Source organism: Phyllobates terribilis, unplaced genomic scaffold (genome assembly GCF_046119375.1).
Source record: "Phyllobates terribilis strain yellow unplaced genomic scaffold, ASM4611937v1 Scaffold_3__8_contigs__length_932513732, whole genome shotgun sequence".
Taxonomy (NCBI): Eukaryota; Metazoa; Chordata; class Amphibia; order Anura; family Dendrobatidae; genus Phyllobates; species Phyllobates terribilis.
In genome coordinates, this window is record NW_027362763.1 from 352,252,324 (window position 1) to 352,273,663 (window position 21,340).

A 21,340-nucleotide genomic window follows, 5' to 3' on the forward strand; every position below is an offset into this window, starting at 1 on the left:
AAGACTAAACTTCAGACAGAAAGGCCCACAAACAAACAGCAACTGAAAACCACCACAGTGAAGGCCTGGCAGAGCATCAAAAAGGAGGAAACACAGCATCTGGTGATGTCCATGAGTTCAAGACTTCAGGCAGTCATTGCCAACAAAGGGTTTTCAACCAAGTACTGGAAATGAACATTTTATTTACAATTATTTAATCTGTCCAATTACTTTTGGTCCCTTTAAAAACAGGGTGGCAGATGTTAAGGAGCTGAAACTCCTAAACCCTTCATTCAATTTTAATGTGGATACCCTCAAATGAAAGCTGAAAGTCTGAACTTCAACTGCATCTGAATTGTTTTGTTTAAACTTCATTGTGGTAATGTCTAGAACCAAAATTAGAAAAATGTTGTCTGTGTCCAAATGTATATGGACCTAACTGTATATAATTCCACATGTGTTAATCCATAGTTTTGATGCCTTCAGTGTGAATGTACAATTTTCATAGTCATGAAAATACAGAGAAATCTTTAAGTGAGGTGTGTCCAAACTTTTGGTCTGTACTGTATATATATATATATATATATATATATATATATATATAAATTTTTGATGCACACCTTTGGCACTTTATGTACCTTGCTTGCTATTATGCTATAATAGATCTTTTTTTTATATATGTGGCTATATGGCCAATAAATAGATTGCACACATTTATATCTTACGGTCCCCCTCAGCATATGTCATTTTTTATACCTGCTGTTTTATTGTTTTATATATTGTGTGTGTGCCTGTCTCCTACATTGCCACCACACTTCCACTTGTGTTTTTAATAAAGTTTTTTCATATGATTATTCTTATCATTGACCATTTTTCGGGTTTTCTGTTATTGGCTGTGTATATTTTACCGGTTGGTCTAAACACTATTTCCAGCAGATATATGTGACGTTCTGCCCTTAGCACCACACTATTGCATATATGCATTGGCATAATGACTTTATATTTGTATACACATTCTGTATATTATCTGCTTGTTCCTTATTAATTTTGCATGGATTCTAATAAGGATTCAAATGTGTTAAAGATACTCAAAAATAGTTTATTAAATTATGATTATTTCACGTAGTCTCTCATGGAAAACTGTGCCGTATCTCACTCTAAAGGCATATAGTGGGAAACAGTTCTGATAGAGTGCCGTATAAAAAAATGTATATATACTACACAGTACATAGTGGACCATAGACACTCAAAAGGTATCCACTGGAGTATACTTGCGTCCTATTCACCCGATATGAGATACAGTCATAGCCTAACATTCAGAGCTTCACACAACTTTTAATACTTAGTTCTACAGTAATAATGTGATGTCTCTGCTTCAGTTTATTTTGTACATAATTTGCAATGAATGCGTCTTCTTAGTTTTTACCGCAGTGACATCAAGATGTTGATAACAGTCCAGCGTCCTATACAATAAAGAGAGAGGAACGTTGTTCTCCCTTTAGATGTAGCGCTCCAAAGATTACTTTCACATGTGCCACTGAGGAATATATAACAGCAACAACCCCATAGCACTCAACAGGACCAGTCTTGTCTTTGCCATGATACAGGGTGCTCTACTCTTTGGTCGCTCTGGCGGGCACTCGGTGTATGGTGGCAAACATGCTGCATATGCCATGACATGCGCTACATAAGTTTGTTCATGCACACCATGGAAAAGATGCGCCATTGGACCTTTGGAAAATATTGCAACATCTTCCCCTCCATGAGTTTCTGAATCCAATGGTACTGCAGCTTGTGCCTTATAGTCTTTTTCCTCTTAAATATAAGATAAAGAAAAAAAGTCATAAAAAGAGCCAAAGGGCATTAGTAGTTGATACAATGTAATGACATTTCGGGTCCTATCTAAACTCATGGTAGGCATTACGGTTAGGCTGTGTGCCCACGATGCATTTTTAAGCGTTTCCGCAGCGGCAAAAACGCTGCAGAAACGCTTAAAAAACACATGGTAGAAGGCCTGCCATGTTCCCCAATGATAATCCGCATGTGCTGTGCACATCCTGCGGAAATTTCCGCTGCGGGTTATCATTGCGGAAAAATCTGCAGCACTACCAATTATTTTGCAAAAGCGCTGCGTTTTCGCCACCATTGACTTTCATTGGAACGCTTAGATTCCGCATCACTGGATCTGTACATGCGGAATCCAAGCGTTTCAATGTGCGGATGGTACCAGGGTGTGGAGGACAGGAGACTCTCCTCTGGACCCGGGTACCACAGAACCTGTGAAAAAAAGAATAAAATAAAAAATAAATGTTATACTTACCTTGTGATGGCCCCGGCATGCTTGTCTTGGCTTGCCGGCAGATCGCGGTAGACTGCGAGCTGCCGGCAAGCCAGGACAGAGCGAATCAAGACTCCGGGGGCCATCAGAAGGTAAGTATAGATTTATTTTTTTATTTTTTACCATTCTTTCTTTAACAGTATATAAATTCATGCCGGTTGCATGGATTTATATAGTGTGACCAAGTTGACAAGCACTTTCCAAGTGATGCTAAAATCACTTGGAAAGCGCTTGACACCCGCATGCAGAAATGCATGTGAAGAACGCTTCACATCTGCTTGTCCCTGGCAGGAAAAACGCATGTACAATCCGCATGTACAATCCACATGCGTTTTTTTCTGCCAGGGAGATGCAGAAACGCTCAGGAAAAAATCCGGAGCATTTCTGCATCGTGGGCACATAGCCTTACAGTATACACTTCATTCACACAGCGCATTGCTAAAAATATTCTGTTGGTTCAAGGGGGATTTCAGTTCACTTGTATGATTCTATAATGGACACCTGCTTTTTAGTGTTTTAATTGCCCTAAAATTTGTCAAATAAATCTTGGCCAATGTGAGCACATAACTCACAGCTGGGAGTTCTTTACCTACAAAATGGACTTGGCCAGCGCTGCTCATGTGAATGTTGTGGTCAGAGAAGCGATGTGGCCATGATGGGGGAAGGAAGAAAAACATGGGATCAGCAAAATTAATGAAAAGGTAAAAGTTAGATTGGAGGGACGAACTGCATAAAAAAGAACTGACTTTCATTCTCATATGTATGTCTTTGTAATACTTTCTATAAGATTGAGGATATATTCCATATACGTAAAAAAGATGACCATTACCATAAGTTAAGTAATACCTCTACATACACTGCAATGTTCAGGGCCGGCATTAGGTGGATGGGGGAGGGCAAATTGGGCAACTGCCCAGGGCATCCATCCCCAAAAGGAACCCTGTCAGACTACACATCTGCTATCCTACTGTGGATTGGGAGTAGAGGCCCTCTAGCAATATCTATCATTATGGAGCTGCAGATAATTCTGTTTGCAGAGGTTCCTTTTACTTATAAATAAAGTACTAATAACTACAGTGTGTTGCTAGTCCTTCCTCAATAAAACGTGCAGTGATTCCTTAACACCGCTGTCACCAGCTCCCCTTATATATGAGTGGTGACCTTGCAGGTTGTGGTTATGCTGATGAGGTCTAGGGTGTCTTAGCTGTCAGGACATAGAGCATGGTGGAGGAGGCTACTGATTTTTCACTTGTGAACTCATGACATTGAATATGGAGGGACCAGCTTCAGGATGGATGGAACTGTCCATGCCCAGATGGTATCAAGCAAGGGCCTGATTAATTAAGATAGAATATTCACACAGTACCTGCTGCCTTGGAAAATGACCTGTGTGTGCAGCAGCATCTGTCCACCATCATTGACCATCATTGTCAGACGGACAATACAGAGAAGTGTGACTGTGGTGTCTGTGTGTGTGTGGTGTGTGAGTGTGTATGTACAAATGTCTCCCGACTGATAGCCTGGCATTTTGAGGGCATTGTGATTTGTGAGTCTGGTATTCAGACACTGAGGAAACTCAGACACATGGTGCTATACAGAAGAAGAAAGGGGGAAAATATATGTTAAATTGTGGCTGACTATACCTGGCACTGCTGGAACAATGTGAAAATTGTAGAACAAAAACATTTTTTTCCATGGGAGGACATTTCTAATGTTTGTTCTGGGGCCTTGTGAAGTCATAGGGCCCAAGTGTATGTCCATGCCCCTCCCCCCTCGGTTTACAAGGGTTATCTGGTCTGCAGTCACTTTATGAGACTGACAAATTCTGACATGCACACACTGTTACGATTCTCCTGATTTCTCCATGCAGGTGGGCGGTCATATGACCACAAGTATGCGATTTGCATATTTACGGTCACATGCCAACTAGACTCTGACGATAACTGAAGCATGGTGGTTCAGTGGTTAGCACTGCAGCCTTGCAACACTGGGATCCTGGGTTCAAATACCACCAAGGACATCTGCAAGGAGTTTGTATGTTCTCCCCATGTTTGTGTGAGTTCCCCCCGGGTTCTCTGGTTTCCTCCCACACTCCAAAGACATCCTGATAGGGAATGTAGATTGTGAGCCCCAGTGGAGGCAGTGCCGATAATGTCTGTAAATTGCCTGAATTGTAAAGTGCTGCGGAATATGTTGGTGCTATATAAATAAAAAGATTATTATTATTAATTCTCTTCTACTGAGAGAAGCCGTGGGAGAGTGCCGGCCTGCTTATTCCTTTGACCATTGGCACAGATTCCCAGAGCTTATCCAGTGGCCAAATTGACATAACTGCATCTCATCGCCTGTCTTGCTGCAGACTTCAGAAGACAGAAGAAGCTGATACTATTAACTGTATAGTGACAATATTTGGTCCTCCCATATAGTGATATTATTTGATGACTTACTGCCTTCTAAATTGGCTAATCTAATTCTGACCAGGGCCACATTATGTCTACATTATGTCTTATGGCTATGCTATAAAGTATTTTAATAGCATAGGTAGCCTAGGATAATAGGTAGTTATACCATATTTTACTGATTATTAACTTATACTGAAGCTTTGTGACACTGCTCCTACAACATTATAAACATTTTATAAAAATCTTACCAACTATAGAAGTATCAATGTCAGGACGTCCACCTGGTGTCATACTAAAGCCTGGACCATTACCATACAAGATGGATGTGTAATACTTCTTATCAAGTGCTTTCTTGGGAGCGAGACCTACAAACAGCCAAGATATATTATGTTATCTTTCGTTTGATTGTTTCTGATCTTGTGATTCATCATCCGTATTATACAGTAGTTTATTACATTTTCTTTTATTAGTTTTCATTGATGTTTAAGGCTTAAAAATACACTATCTGTTACTAAATTAACATTTTACAATGTCTGTGACTAGCCCAGAGGAAGATGGGGATAACTCGGTACCCGGGCCTTTAGCCTGGCCTTTAGGGATGTCGCGGTGGTCGGCTCCCGGGCCCGTACCCTGAGCCGCTCTTTTAAAAAAAAAGGGTTGATATTGGTAAAGTTTATAAAAGAAAGAGTTTGTGACGCCACCTGTGGCTTCTGGTGAGGATCACCAGCGCTGCGTAGTCCACTGAGGCTGGTGATAAGGCAGCTGGATGGTATAGTTCCCCACAGGTGGAGCTGGGCCTCAGGGCAGTATAGGAAAGGGGATGCAGGACGACTAGACTCCGCTGGGCCAGAGGAAGAACAGGGACGGACACAATAGTCACTTCAGTAACTTTTACTGGTGGAATTCTAGGCACTCCCCGGAGCACTGTATGGTGAAGGGTGTATGTTCGGATCCTCCCCAATGAGCAGGTTTTGGGCCTCCTGGTTCTGGCTTCTGCGTAGTACGTTTCTGACCTGCCTGGAGCTAGGCCTAACTTTGTCTCTGTCCTGCGCTGGCTGACCTTGTGGTAGGGCCTTCTCTTGGAGTGCACGCTCCCGACTTACGGGGCCTATGTGTCTCCTGGCTCTGGTACGTATCAGCACTTTAGCGATCCTGGGGCCTGTAGTTCTCCAGGGATTCCGGTTTATCTTACTGGGTCGTGGAGATCCCGGCAAGCTTCGGACCCGGTGTCCGGTAACTGATTCTTCTTCGGGGTGAGCTAATTAAGCTCCTCTGCCCCCTACGAGCTAACTCTCTACTCTTTTGCCTTCGGCCTACTCGGACCCTCAATAGGCTACTCACACTAACGGCAGCGTGCCGCACTTCACCGATCTTATGGCGCCGGCACACCTAAAGCTCACCTCTCTGAGCTACAACTGAGTCTGGACTCAACTCTGTATTCAGGCTTGCACCAACTGAATTCTCAGAGGAATTGCTGAGTCACCGAGCTCCACTGCAGTCTGACCTGTTTCTGTGTCTCGCTCTGCAGGAACTCCTCAACAGACTTGCTTTCTGTCGACTCCAGTCTAGACTAACTGCTGCCTGGCTCCACCTTCCCTTATATATCTCCCTAACGGGCTCCCTCTGGTGGTCTGAGGTGGAAGGTGGAGATGTGTGAATGGTTATGGGGGCCTCTTGTGGAGGAATCCTTCAATACACCCTTCTAGGATTTGTGATACCAAGCACAGCTGGGCGTCACATTCCCCCCTAGTTAAGTTCAGCACTCCCGGGCTGAAGTACATTTTTATAAAAACAGTAACAATAGGAAATATAAGCAATACTGGAACATTCTTCCCTTTATGGGAGGCACGAATCTTAAACATTACATAACCAAAACAAATACAAAGCGTCCTCAGAATCCAAGTATCTTGTGGTGAGGTTCCCAAGAAGGATGTCCATCTCAAAAGGTAGAGTACTTTGGTGGTTTTGAGGGACCTGTCCTAAACCCTCTATGTAGGCCCTGGGGTGGCTGCAGGACATGAAGATCCCGTGTTGGACCTCCAAGAGAGCCACTCCAGACAGGTTTTCCTTCTGAAGTCACCTAAAAGGGCACTCCAGAGAGTACAATTATATACAATAGAGAGTTTTTGGGCTGCACACAGTCCTCAGCCACGCAGTTCATCATGCAAATAAAAAATTAATAGGAAAAAGAACAAATTAATAAACGTATGCATGAAAACAAACAGTTATGCAGTACATTACCAATTAATACACAATACCCCAGGGGTAACTATACATATTTTCAGAAACTTTGACTATTTACTGAGTGTACCTAACAGGAGGTTTACCTCTTGTGCTGCGTACTGATCTGCGTAGTGCAATAGGTGGTGGGGTGTCAGTGTCTATATCCTCAGTTACTCTACCAGTCCTACGTGTAACCATGTTGTAAAACTGCCTTAACCTCTCTCTTGGACTGGCAAGTCTACCATTGGCTGGGCCCTCTTGCTCCGCTCCTGCCGGGGATCCTTCATCCGGGGATACTTCTTGAGCTGGCTCTTCTACAGCACTTACAGGTTCAACTTGCTGTGGAGGGTTTTCTGGCTGTTCATAGAATTGGAGTACTGGAATGATTACTACACCTCCTATTTGAGGCCAATCCGCTGGGAAGTCTCCTAGATCAGTGTGTATCACTGTTTCTTTAGGTTCTTCCTGGGTTGGGAGAGACACTTCTTCCTGAGTTTTTAGTAGATGTGGACACAATTTTAGATGGTCCCTGGACACTGTAGCAGATGTTTTTCCTCCATCTGGACTAATTATACAGGTCTTTTTGTTGTCAAACTTTGACGGTAACACAGTGTAGGGGTCTTTTTCCCACTGGTCGTCGAGTTTGTGGTTGCGTCTTTTCCTTTTTAGTACTGTTTCACCAGGTGTGAAAGGTTCTGCGGGTGCATTTTTGTTGTATTGAATTTCCTGTTTTTCTCTCACCCGAGTAAGACTGTCCTTGACACAAGCTTGTACTCTTCTGTACTGCTCTTGTCTTGTGGTGTCCCAGTCCTCAGTGGTCATATCAGCTTCAGGTTCTACCACACCAAGCTCCAAATCCATGGGCAGCTTTCCTGGCCTTGCCTGCATGAGATATGCCGGAGTGCAATTGGTGGAACTGACTGGTATATGATTGTACAGATCCACTAGGTCAGGTAGTAGGTCTGGCCACTGGTTTCTCTCCTCAAGTGGTATGGTCTTTAGCAGGTCGATGATGATGTTGTTCATCTTTTCGCAGAGACCGTTTGTTTGTGGGTGGTAAGGTGTAGTTCTGATCTTTTTACACCCGTACAGATGGCAGAACTCCTTGAAAAATTCAGCCTCAAAGGCCGGGCCTTGGTCAGTCAGTACCTGCTCAGGGTATCCATGGGGTCGGCAGAAATACGCTTGGAACGTCTTCGCTGCTGTCTCTGCTGTCAGGTCTTTGACAGGGGCGACCACCAGGAAACGTGAGCAGTGATCCACCATAGTCAGAGCATAGGAGTACCCTGACCTGCTAGGGGACAGCTTGACATGGTCCAGGGCCACGATCTCCAGGGGCCGAGTCATCTTGATGGGCTGCAGGGGTGCCTTCTGGCTGCTGAAGTCTTTCCTTCTTAGGCCGCAGGGTCCACAGTCCCGGCACCACCTCTCAATGGAGCTGCGCATTCCTACCCAGTAGAATCGACACTTCAGCAGGGTCTCTAGCTTTTTCCAGCCAAAGTGCCCCGCCTGATCGTGGTAAGCTTCCAATACCATTTGGATGTCTGTCTTAGGGACTACTATCTGCCATACCATCTCATGGGTTTTTGGATTGACGTACCTCCGGCACAGCTTCTCACGGTAGATAAACAGCCGGCTTCTCTCATTCCACAGCTGCTTTGCTTGGAGAGACGCTTCCTTCTCCAGAGAGGCACCTTCTTGGGTTATCAGCTGTTTAATGCGGCTGACAACCGGGTCGCTGTCCTGGGTCTCTTTCCAGCTGTGGTGAGGAAGGGGGTTTAACGTCTTTCCACGCTGCTTCCTGGAGGCTCGTTGCTCATGGATAATCCCATTCCTGTGAAAGGCAGGTAGCTCAATCTCTTCCAAGTCATCCACTTCTTCCTCCGTGTCTGACTGGTGAGGCATCCTAGACAGGGCATCGGCATTGGCGTTCTTGCGGCCCGCCCGGTATTTGATTGTAAATTGGTAGTTTGACAGCCGAGCCATCCATCGTTGTTCCAGAGCCCCCAACTTTGCTGTTTCAAGATGGGTCAAGGGGTTGTTATCAGTAAAGGCAGTGAACTTTCTGGAGGCTAGGTAGTGCTTGAACCTTTCTGTGATGGCCCAGACCAAGGCCAGGAACTCCAACTTAAAGCTGCTATAGTTCTCTGGGTTCCTCTCAGTCGGGCGGAGCTTCCTGCTTGCATACGCGATGACTTTCTCTTGCCCATTTTGCTTCTGACTCAAGACAGCTCCCAGGCCTTCGTTGCTGGCATCCGTATACAGCAGGAACAGTTGGCTGTAGTCAGGGTAGGCTAAGATCTCATCACCTGTCAGGATCTCCTTCATCTCCTGAAATGATTCAGCCTGTTCTTTACCCCAGTGGAATGGAGGGTTTTTGCCTTTGGGAGACTGCCCTACCAGGAGGTCTTGCAGAGGAGCTGCTTTCTTTGTGTAGTCCTTTACGAACCTCCGGTAGTATCCTACTAGTCCCAAGAACTGATGCACCTCCTTGAGGTTCTTTGGCTCCGGCCATTTCTGGATGGCAGTGACCTTCTCCGGGTCTGGTGCTACCCCTTCCGGACTGACAATGTGCCCCAGGTACTGTACCTTCCTCTAGAGCGGGAGGCACTTTGAGGCCTTCAACTTCATCCCGTACCGGGACAGTGACTCAAATACCTCTGCCAGGTGTTTCAGGTGGTCCTCGTACGTTCTGGAGTACACAATTACATCGTCCAGATAAAGTAACACAGTCTCGAAGTTGCGGTGTCCCAGGCAGCACTCCATCAATCTCTGGAACGTTCTGGGGGCATTGCAGAGTCCAAACGGCATACTATTGAACTCGCAGAGTCCCATCGGGGTGGTGAAGGCCGTCTTCTCCTGGTCCTCCTCAGCCACAGCGACCTGCCAGTAACCACTAATGAGGTCAAGGGTAGAAAAGTAATTTGCAGACTTCAAGGCAGCTAGGGACTCCTCTATGCATGGTAAAGGGTATGCATCTTTATGTGTAATGCGATTTACTTGACGGTAATCTACACACATTCTCATGCTCCCATCCTTTTTCCTAACCAGCACTAGGGGAGCCGCCCAGGGACTACAACTATCCCTAATTACTCCCGCCTTCCTCATGTCATGCAGCATTTCTTTTGCCTTCTGGTAGTGAGCTGGGGGTATAGGCCTATAACGTTCTTTAATTGGGGAATGGTTGCCTGTGGGGATATGATGTTGAACCCCCTTAACCCTCCCGAAGTCAAGTGGATGTTTACTGAACACCGGCGAGTATTCTTGAACCACCCGGTGTACACCCTGTTTTTGATGGGCAGGAGTGGTGTCTGTCCCAACATGGAGCTGTTGACACCAATCCTCCACCTGGGTTGCAGGGTCATTATCCTCCACTTCTTCTGGTGAAGTTAAGGACTCCGCCTCGTGGATACAGTTGTTGTTGACAGCATGTAACTTGGCAACAGTGGCATAACGTGGCAGTTTAACCTCATCTTCCCCTAGGTTAAGAAGACGGACAGGCACCCTCCCATTACGTACATCTACCACTCCCCTGACAGTTAAGAGCGTGGGTCTGAGCTCAGAGCAAAGGGGTTCTACTACCGCCTGGTAGCTTTGTCCTCTAAGACCTATGGCAGCTCTACACCAGATGAGCATTTCACTCATTGGGGGGACAACAATGGGGATAGGGTCTGTTACCCGCACGTTACCGATTTCACCATCTGTTAACTTTACTTGCTGTTGATACATCAGGACGCGGATCTCTCTCTGCAGTGCCCTCCTCTGTCTCGGTCTGGCAGTGTCGGCGATCTGTTGGAGCAAGAACACAACCTCTCCCAAACAGTTACCAACAACATTAGTGCCTAGTACCATATATGGGTTGCTGTCATCAGGGTTAGTCTCCACCACAATTAGTCCATGGTCCTTCAGCTCCACTCTCCCCACCTTTACAGTCATGTTCTTAACCCCGAGTAGGGATTGAAGCTTGAAGAGGACAGTTTGCATATTCCAGGTGCCTTCTGGGAAAAGCGAAGAGTCTCCTTCAGCTAGAAGATAGTTGGGTACAGCCGGGATCAGCTGCTTGGAAAGCATTGCCAAACCAGGGATTGAAGCTTGAAGAGGACAATTTGCATATTCCAGGTGCCTTCTGGGAAAAGCAAAGAGTCTCCTTCATCTAGAAGATCGTTGGGTACAGCCGGGATCAGCTGCTTGGAAAGCATCGCCAAACCAGGGATTGAAGCTTGAAGAGGACAATTTGCATATTCCAGGTGCCTTCTGGGAAAAGCGAAGAGTCTCCTTCAGCTAGAAGATCGTTGGGTACAGCCGGGATCAGCTGCTTGGAAAGCATCGCCAAACCAGGGATTGAAGCTTGAAGAGGACAATTTGCATATTCCAGGTGCCTTCTGGGAAAAGCGAAGAGTCTCCTTCAGCTAGAAGATCGTTGGGTACAGCCGGGACCAGCTGCTTGGAAAGCATCGCCAAACCAGGGATTGAAGCTTGAAGAGGACAATTTGCACATTCCAGGTGCCTTCTGGGAAAAGCGAAGAGTCTCCTTCAGCTAGAAGATCGCTGGGTACAGCCGGGACCAGCTGCTTGGAAAGAAAGAATTTGTTTAATTTGTTTATCCTAGGGTATCACAAGAAAGAAGACAGACATCAAGTCAGCAGGGACAAGAAGCAGCATGGCAGATGTGACAACCTACATGGTGAGCTGCAACATGTGCTACATGTTCACAGATCGACCAGAAGCTGAAACCAACTTCGCCTGCCTGAAGTGTAGACTACTGGCTCTTTTAGAAGAAAAGGTGCGGGGACTGGAAGAAAGAATTGCGACATTAAAACTCATCAAGGAAAATGAAGACTTCCTGGACAGAACAGAAGCGTCACTACTGGTCACGGAAAGTGAAGGAAGCGTCAGAGAACCTCCAGAGGCAGACAAGTGGAGGCAAGTGACCAAAAGAAGCAAGAAGACCATGGAGACACCACCAACCACACAACTGAGAAACAGATTCCAAGGACTTGTGGAGGACGAAGATGGCACACCTAAGGATGAGGAACTACCAGCAAGCAAAAAAGAAAAGAGCACCCAGAAACACCCAGAAGCGACAAGAAAAAGGACAGCCAAGAAGGGAAGAAGAGTGGTGGTGGTGGGAGACTCACTACTGAGAGGAACAGAAGCAGCTATCTGCAGACCGGACATGCAAGAGAAGTATGCTGCCTCCCAGGGGCGAAGATCAAGGATGTTACCGATAGGATACCGAAGCTCATCAGTTCCAAGGATGTCCACCCATTTCTTCTGATACATGTTGGCACCAATGACACGGCAAAGAAGGACCTACCGACAATCTGCAAGGACTTTGAAGCATTGGGGAAGAAAGTAAAAGAACTGGATGCGCAGGTAGTTTTTTCTTCTATCCTTCCAGTAGACGGGCATGGCGTCAGGAGATGGAACAAGATCCTTGATGTGAACAACTGGCTGAGACGATGGTGCAGACAACAAGGATTTGGATTCCTGGACCACAGTGTGAATTACCTCTATGACGGACTCCTTGCCAGAGACGGACTACACCTCAACAAACCCAGGAAACACACATTCGCCAGGAGACTCGAAACACTCATCAGGAGGGCGTTAAACTAGAAGAAGAGGGGATGGGAAGAAAAATGCCGGACACGAACATGCAACCAGAGAACATACTAATGAAAGATATGAAGTGCGACAAAGAAGGTCCAAGACAAGATACTTGGAAGGGAGGTAAGAAAATTTCTAATACAATCCACAGGGAGAAGATTGGAACAAAACAAAATCGTGTAAACTGCATGCTAGCAAATGCCAGGAGCCTGACAAACAAGATGGATGAACTGGAAGCAGAAATATCTACAGGTAACTCTGACATAGTGGGAATAACCGAGACATGGTTAGATGAAAACTATTACTGGGCAGTTAACTTACAGGGTTACAGTCTGTTTAGAAGGGATCGAAGAAGTCGGAAAGGGGGTGGAGTCTGTCTATATGTAAAGACGTGTCTAAAGCCTACAATACGGGAGGATGTATGGGAGGGAAATGAGGAGGTCGAGTCCTTATGGGTGGAGATACATGGGGCAAAAAACAATAATAAAATTATCATAGGAGTCTGTTATAAACCACCAAATATAGCAGAAGCCACGGAAAGTCTATTAATGAGACAAATAGACGAAGTAGCAAAAAATAACGAGGTGATTATTATGGGGGACTTCAACTACCCCGATATAGACTGGGAAACCAAAAGCTGTAGATCTCAGAAAGGAAACAGGTTTCTGTCAATTATCAAAGACAATTATTTGTCACAACTTGTGCAGGAACCAACTAGAGGGACGGCCCTTTTAGACTTAATATTAACTAACAGGCCAGACAGAATAACTGAGGTGCAGGTCGGGGGGCACCTGGGAAATAGTGACCACAACATTATACAATTCCACATGTGCTTCAGTAGGGTGCCCAGCAAGGGAGTCACAAAAACACTGAACTTCAGGAGGGCAAAGTTTGATCAGCTAAGAGATGCCCTTCACCTTATAGACTGGGATAGTATCTTTAGTAATAGGAGCACGGATAGAAAATGGGAAATTTTCAAAACAGTCCTACATAGTCACTGTAGAAGGTACATACCTTATGGGAATAAAAGGTCTAGGAATAGGAGGAAGCCAATGTGGCTAAATAAGGAAGTCAAGAGGGCAATGAAAAACAAAAAAAGGGCTTTCGGTAAACTTAAACAAGAAGGCAGCGAGGAAGCGCTAATATCTTATAGGGAAAAAAACAAAATCTGTAAGAAACAAATAAGAATAGCAAAAGAGGAGACAGAGAGACTAATTGCCAATGAAAGTAAAACGAATCCCAAACTGTTCTTTAACTATATAAACAGTAAAAGGATTAAAACTGATGGAGTTGGCCCATTGAAAAATAACCTGGGTAAAATCCTAGAGGGCGATGAGGGTAAAGCAAACCTACTCAATAGCTTCTTCTCCACTGTTTTCACAAAAGAAAACAATTTATCGGAGGAAATGCAGAGTGATAAAGTAAACCCTCCGCTAAATATCACCCACCTAACCCAGGAGGAAGTTCAGAAACGCCTAAATAATATCAAAATAGACAAGTCACCAGGCCCAGATGGCATACACCCCCGGGTACTAAAAGAATGAAGTAATGTGATAGACAGACCGCTGTATCTTATATTTAAGCACTCTTTATGGACAGGGACTGTCCCACTAGACTGGCGCCAAGCAAATGTGGTACCAATATTCAAAAGGGGTCTAAAAGTGACCCTGGGAACTATAGACCAGTAAGCTTAACGTCTGTTGTGGGTAAATTGTTTGAAGGATTTCTTAGAGATGCTATTGTAGAATATCTTAATGATATTAACTGTCTAACTCCATATCAACATGGATTCATGAGGGATCGCTCCTGCCAAACAAACCTGATCGCCTTCTACGAGGAGGTGAGCTCACAGCTGGACCGGGGAGAGTCAGTGGATGTTGTATACCTTGACTTCTCCAAAGCGTTTGATACCGTGCCACACAAAAGGTTGGTTTATAAAATGAGAATGCTTGGTCTGGGGGATAATGTGTGCAAGTGGGTAAATAGCTGGCTGAGTGATAGAAAGCAGAGGGTGGTTATCAATGGAGTAAGCTCAGGGTGTGTCAGTGTTACTAGCGGGGTGCCTCAAGGGTCTGTCTTGGGCCCTATATTATTTAATATATTTATTAATGATCTAGTGGAAGGGTTGCATAGTAAAATAGCAATATTTGCAGATGATACTAAACTTTGTAAAGTAGTTAATACAGATGAGGATAGGTCACAGCTACAGGAGGATTTAGATAAATTGGGGAGTTGGGCCAAAAAATAGCAAATGGGGTTCAATGCCGATAAATGTAAGGTCATGCACATAGGAAAGAAAAACAACGGTCACCCATACATATTAAATGGGAAACCGTTGGGGAAATCTGACATGGAGAAGGACCTGGGCGTCTTGGTTAATAGCAAATTAAATTGGAGTGCCCAGTGTCAGGAAGCAGCTGCGAAGGCAAATAGAGTCATGGCATGCATCAGAAGAGGAATAGGGGCATATGATGAGAACATTGTTCTTCCTCTGTATAAAGCGCTGGTAAGGCCGCACTTAGAATATTGTGCACAGTTCTGGGCTCCGGTGATCAGGAAAGACATATTGGAGCTAGAGAGGGTACAAAGGAGGGTGACTAAGGTAATAAAGGGAATGGAGGGACTAGAATACCCAGAGAGGTTGTCAAAATTAGGCCTATTTACGTTGGAAAAGAGAAGGCTTAGGGGAGACCTCATAAACATGTATAAATACATCAGGGGGCAGTACAGAGATCTCTCCCATGACCTGTTTATACCAAGGGTGGTGACAAAGATGAGGGGGCACACTATGCGTCTGGAGGAAAGGAGGTTCCTGCACCAGCATAGAAGGGGATTCTTTACGGTCAGAGCCATGAGACTCTGGAACTCTCTGGGAGAGGAAGTGGTGATGTCCAACTCACTTAATGAGTTCAAGAGAGGCCTGGACGCCTTTCTTGAGAACAATAAAATTACATCTTATGCTTAGTTAATTAATCCAGGGATTTAATCTGACTGCCAGATTGGTGTCGGGAAGTGAATTTTTCCTCAATGATGTAAATTGGCCTATACCGCATGGTTTTTTGTTGCCTTCCCCTGGATCAACACTGCGGAATAGCTGCAGTGCACAAGAAATAGGCTGAACTGGATGGACGCTTGTCTTTTTTCGGCCTTATAAACTATGTAACTATGTAAGGGGGAGTCCATTTGAAGCATATACAGACAAACTTGGAGCTGGCGGACGTAGGTCGTCCATGAACCAGAACCTCTTGTAGAGGACTTCAGGCATGATGGTTACCTGAGATCCTGTGTCCAGCAGGGCATGCGTCGGGATCCCGTCCAACACGATGGACAGGAAAGGTCTTCCTCCGACGAACCTGTTGTACCAGTCTGATGGGCCTGGTGAGTCTACTCCTGGGTGGCGGCCCTCGGACCCAGGGTTTTCTCGTTTAAAGGACACTTCTGGGCGAGGTGTCCGGTCTTGCGGCAGCGGTAGCAGGTAGGTTCCCTTGGTGGGCGGCGCTGGTCACTGGTCCTCGGCGAGGGTGGTGTTGGCCTCCTCCTCCTCCGCATCCAGGGGACATCCTCAGGGCTGTCGGCTAGCAGGATTTTCCCTCCTTCCTCAGGCTCCGTCCGCAGCTGCAGAGCACTCAGCACAGTGGTCAGGGTTTTGCTCAACTGACATACCTCAGAGCGCAGACTGTCCAGTTCTTTAGGGGACGTTGCTGGAACCTTAGCTTCAGCAGTCACTGGGTAAAAGGTAGGTGTAGCAGGCTCTGGGGCAACCCCTCCTTGATAATGTTGGATGGCATTTGTTTCCAGGGGCTGCAGTCCTTTTATAGCCATGTCCTTGAGATTGTCAAAGGTGGCATCAGGATGATCCAGGGACCACCAACGCACAGTCCTGCTCTCCTCTGGAGACCTCAGTCCCGGACAAACTGTTCCTTCAGCATTTTGTTCTCACTCTCAACACTGGCTGGGCTAACCTGATTCAGAGCCCGAAGGGGCCCCTTGGAGACGCCAGGCGTAGTCCTGAACATTGTCCTCTGGTTGTTGGGAGCAGCTGTAGAACCTCATCCGGAGGTCCGCCTCAGTAAGGTCCTCAAAGACAGTCTGTAGTTTTTGAAATATCGCGGACACTGTCTCCCGGTCTGCGGCCGACCATGTTTCCACTTCCCGCTCTGCAGCACCGGTCAGTTGTCCTAATACAACGGCAGCTCTTTGTTTGCCGGTCATAGAGTACATGTCCAAAATACCACATATCTTCCGCTTGAATCCAGACAGGGTATCTGGTTTACCGTTGTACTGGGGGAGCCACTTTGCTCCTGGAATGTACGGTAAAGTCATAGGAATAACAGGTGTTACAGGCGCTGCTGGTGGAGCGGCGGCTTTGGCCTGCCCATTATCGGGCGCGGGCTGAACTTCAGGGACGTTGACCGGTAGGTCGGCGTTCTGCTGTTCGACGGACATCTTAGCGCCCCCCTAGTTAACCTTGGCCTACCTTCTGGTTTTTCTTCCGGTAGGCAGCAGCTCCGCAGGTGACGGTTGTCTTCAGGACCTTGCGTTGTTTGCGTCCTACGTCAGAGCATTCAGCGATGCTCCTTTCAGGACCTGGCGCTTCCTGATTTGACGTCGAGGCGTGGGGCGTGTCCGGGACTTCGCGCTCTTTTGCAGGTACGCCCCTTACTTTCCCGTGGTTACGCCCTTCTTCTCGCTCAACGGCCCAACCATACCGGCTATCTTCACCACAACTTTACGTACACAGTTCAAAATAAAGGCGCACAGTACCCGGTGGCAACGGGCAAAACACTTCGTCGTTGCAGCGGGCACGCAATCCTGTTCGTGACGCCAGGAAAGAGATGACTAGCCCAGAGGAAGATGGGGATAACTCGGTACCCGGGCCTTTAGCCTGGCCTTTAGGGATGTCGCGGTGGTCGGCTCCCGGGCCCGTACCCTGGGCCGCTCTTTTAAAAAAAAAGGGTTGATATTGGTAAAGTTTATAAAATAAAGAGTTCGTGACACCACCTGTGGCTTCTGGTGAGGATCACCAGCGCTGCGCAGTCCACTGAGGCTGGTGATAAGGCAGCAGGATGGTATAGCTCCCCACAGGTAGAGCTGGGCCTCAGGGCAGTATAGGAACGGGGATGCAGGACGACGAGACTCCGCCGTGCCAGAGGAAGAACAGGGACGGACACAATAGTCACTTCAGTACCTTTTACTGGTGGAATTCTAGGCACTCCCCGGAGCACTGTAGGGTTAAGGGTGTATGTCCGGATCCTCCCCAATGAGCAGGTTTTGGGCCTCCTGGTTCTGGCTTCTGCGTAGTACGTTTCTGACCTGCCTGGAGCTAGGCCTAACTTTGTCTCTGTCCTGCGCTGGCTGACCTTGTGGTAGGGCCTTCTCTTGGAGTGCACGCTCCCGACTTACGGGGCCTATGTGTCTCTTGGCTCTGGTACGTATCAGCACTTTAGCGATCCTGGGGCCTGTAGTTCTCCAGGGATTCCGGTTTATCTTACTGGGTCGTGGAGATCCCGGCAAGCTTCGGACCCGGTGTCCGGTAACTGATTCTTCTTCGGGGTGAGCTAATTAAGCTCCTCTGCCCCCTACGAGCTAACTCTCTACTCTTTTGCCTTCGGCCTACTCGGACCCTCAATAGGCTACTCACACTAACGGCAGCATGCCGCACTTCACCGATCTTATGGCGCCGGCACACCTAAAGCTCACCTCTCTGAGCTACAACTGAGTCTGGACTCAACTCTGTTTTCAGGCTTGCACCAACTGAATTCTCAGAGGAATTGCTGAATCACCGAGCTCCACTGCAGACTGACCTGTTTCTGTGTCTCGCTCTGCAGGAACTCCTCAACAGACTTGCTTTCTGTCGACTCCAGTCTAGACTAACTGCTGCCTGGCTCCACCTTCCCTTATATATCTCCCTAACGGGCTCCCTCTGGTGGTCTGAGGTGGAAGGTGGAGATGTGTGAATGGTTATGGGGGCCTCTTGTGGAGGAATCCTTCAATACACCCTTCTAGGATTTGTGATACCAAGCACAGCTGGGCGTCACATCTGCAATTTGGGTCAAAAGTGGGAAAGCATTGAAATGGCAGATAAGTTTAATGTGGCACTACATTTGAAAGTATGAAAAACATATTGGAGGAGATTTACTAAAAGCTGAATGCAGCAGAATTCTTGTGTACTTTGCAACAAAAAGCCCTCATGGTTTTCCTTACTGAAAGAGATTGTCCGGGCTTGGGGTTCAAGTCTACAGTCACTCTATGTGAGAGCAGAGTTATGAATCCTCACAGCATGCACCGTGATCACTGTCAGGATTCTCCGGTGCCAGCACCAAGAGCAGGTGGTCATGTGACCGCAAATATACTGTTTGAATACTTTCGGCCACATTCCGACTAGACAAGTCCGAGCAAGGCTACAAATTGAATACTTGCGGTCATGTACATGACTGCTACCAGCACCACTACAGCAGAATTTTGACAGTGTGCACAAGTCTACAGTCACATAGAGTGACTGCAGACTAGTACCCCAAGCCTGGACAACCCCTTTAACAATGGGTAAAGCTTAATGATAGGGAGGCAAGATGTCTCTAGAAAGAGGACATGATTTAAGATGTGATCCAAAAGTGAGCAAAAATTTAGACTAGGCAGTCTAAAAATGCACCAAATATATCATCCACAATGAAATACTATGATAAATTTGGCAGATTTTAAGACTGTCTGATGTAAATTTGCACCACATATTAGTTATCTTTCTATGCACCTAAAATTAGTCAATTTTGGGAAATCTGACCCAATATGTTCTTTCTTCTTCCCTGCTCCTCTGAAGCAAATCATACTTGACCATATTTTACTACCTATTCCACTAGATAAACTATGATACATGACTAATCTGGCTTTATATTGTGAAGTTTTAATTACAGAAGATCAGATGGAAGACCTCTATGTAGAATGCTTTAGAATTACAAAGAGAACTTCTGTGAAAGACCTGCCATAAGTTATCTTTCAGATGCATTGAATTTCCTGCCATATGTATATCATAAGGCTGGGGTACTTCAAACTCGAATACACACAAATTTGAAGGTAACAATTTAGTGTTTCCTCAAACTTCGGAGCTCGCTGGTGGCTGCTGATGGATGTGATATGTGGCAGCTTCACCATGGGACCCCAGACCCACAATGTAATATTTATTATTATACAATACAATAAGGTTTTAGAAGTTCATAGATTCAAACTGGTGACTGTAATATTCAAAGGGCACGCTCACCAAAGATGCTGCTTCCTCTGTAGGTGTAGCCACCAAAACTGAATACGTGGGAATGGTCAGCAGTGACTACAGTCAATGTGTCTTCTTCATCTGTCAGCTCTAATGCTCTTTTTATTGCTCGATCAAACATAACACCTTCCATCAGTGCCAATTTGGCTTTTCCTTCGTGATGTCCATGATCTATCCTACCACGTGTTGACGATAAGAAGAAGAATACTTTGATTATCTCAAATGAATGAATAAAATATATCATTTTATACTGATTTAATGTTATATCAACCTATCAATAAGTAAAAGGGTGTAGTGTTAATACTGCATTATCATAATCGGAGAACTCTACTGTCACCAAATTCAAAATGAAAGAAATAAGAGAATACTGGCCCCATGAGTAAGCTCCCTTATTAAGGGTAAGGCCACGCAGGGCAGTTCTGACGCAGTTCAGGACTGCATGCAGTTTTTTTTTATAAACAAGTGTAAGAAGGAAGACTTGCCTAGGGACAGGTGCGGAACTCCGGCGCCGGAACTGCCAGGGTCCTGCCGAGTGTTGCCAGGGGACGGGATTAAGAGTGTACGGGGGACTTCCTGGACAGTGCTGGGGGACAGAGGAGAGGGACGGAAGAGAGGAAGTGAGGTGTCTGGGCTCGCGCGAAAAAGACAGTTGGTTGTGGAGAGCAGATCGGCAGTTGGGGCGAAACAGTCTGACCTGCCGACAACGAGAGAGAGACGTGCTGCCCTGTCCTCGGTGAAATAGAGACGTGCTGACCTGTCTGCGGTGACGGACGAACGGGTGACACAGCTTGACGCAAAACAAGGTGCGTGCGGTCTGTACCGGGCCTACAGAAAGTGATCGTTCAGTTACCTGCATCATCACAGTTTTCCAGATATCTGACGGTGACCTACGGGTGAGGACGCACCCGGGATTAGTGATCCTAACGCAGTTTGTTGTACGCCGGAGGAGCTTGCTACGGCTCTTAAAGGAGTCGTGACCGCTGTCGTGTGGTCAAAAGGACTGGGGGCCCAGTGGGTGAGACCCGAGATCGCCCACTGCCGCCAGAAGACGGACACCCTCCGAAGTGAGTGTCTGAAGACGGACGTAGTTATCGCTAAAGGACAGATAAGTGCAAGCCTCCAGTAATCTACCTTCTCTTATTCAGCCTGAACTTTTGGGACTGCGCCGTATTGTTCATCCTTTCCGTGTTATAGTTAAACCACATACGTTTATTGTCCGATTTTACTGTTTTATTGTTGTGTTACTTAAATTTACAATCCCTGCGTTGAGAAACCAAATCTTGAATTAAACCTCTGCCATACTCTCTGCGTGCTGTGTGCGGCATCCGAGCCTTTTAACATTTGGCGTAGTCGGCAGGATGTCGTCCCCAGACGCAGTTGCAGGCATGGCAGACCAGGCCAGCGCGAGAGCCCCTACATCTAGCCTACCCCTGGGCACCATGTTGAATAATCTCCCAAAGTTTACCGGAGACAACATGATGATGTGGGATTGGGTAGAACGGGTTAAGAGCATGTTACAGATGCACCCAA

The 21,340-nt window shown here is 46.3% G+C and overlaps 1 protein-coding gene across 3 annotated transcripts in view; it reads right to left on the reverse strand.

The window, feature by feature from the left end:
* Positions 1-1,057: 1,057 nt before the first annotated feature.
* Positions 1,058-21,340, reverse strand: part of ALPI (alkaline phosphatase, intestinal) — an 84,007-nt gene continuing 63,724 nt past the window's right edge. The window contains exons 8-10 of one of the 3 annotated variants that reach the window (XM_073675253.1): positions 19,802-19,981; positions 4,968-5,084; positions 1,058-1,794 (exon numbers count right to left, since the gene is read on the reverse strand). In XM_073675253.1, coding sequence (XP_073531354.1) covers positions 1,505-1,794; positions 4,968-5,084; positions 19,802-19,981 — 587 coding nt within the window. In that variant the 3' untranslated portion in view covers positions 1,058-1,504. Of the gene's footprint in view, positions 1,795-4,967; positions 5,085-19,801; positions 19,994-21,340 lie in introns of all 3 variants that reach the window. The other 2 variants (XM_073675252.1, XM_073675254.1) reach the window with 2 other exon arrangements.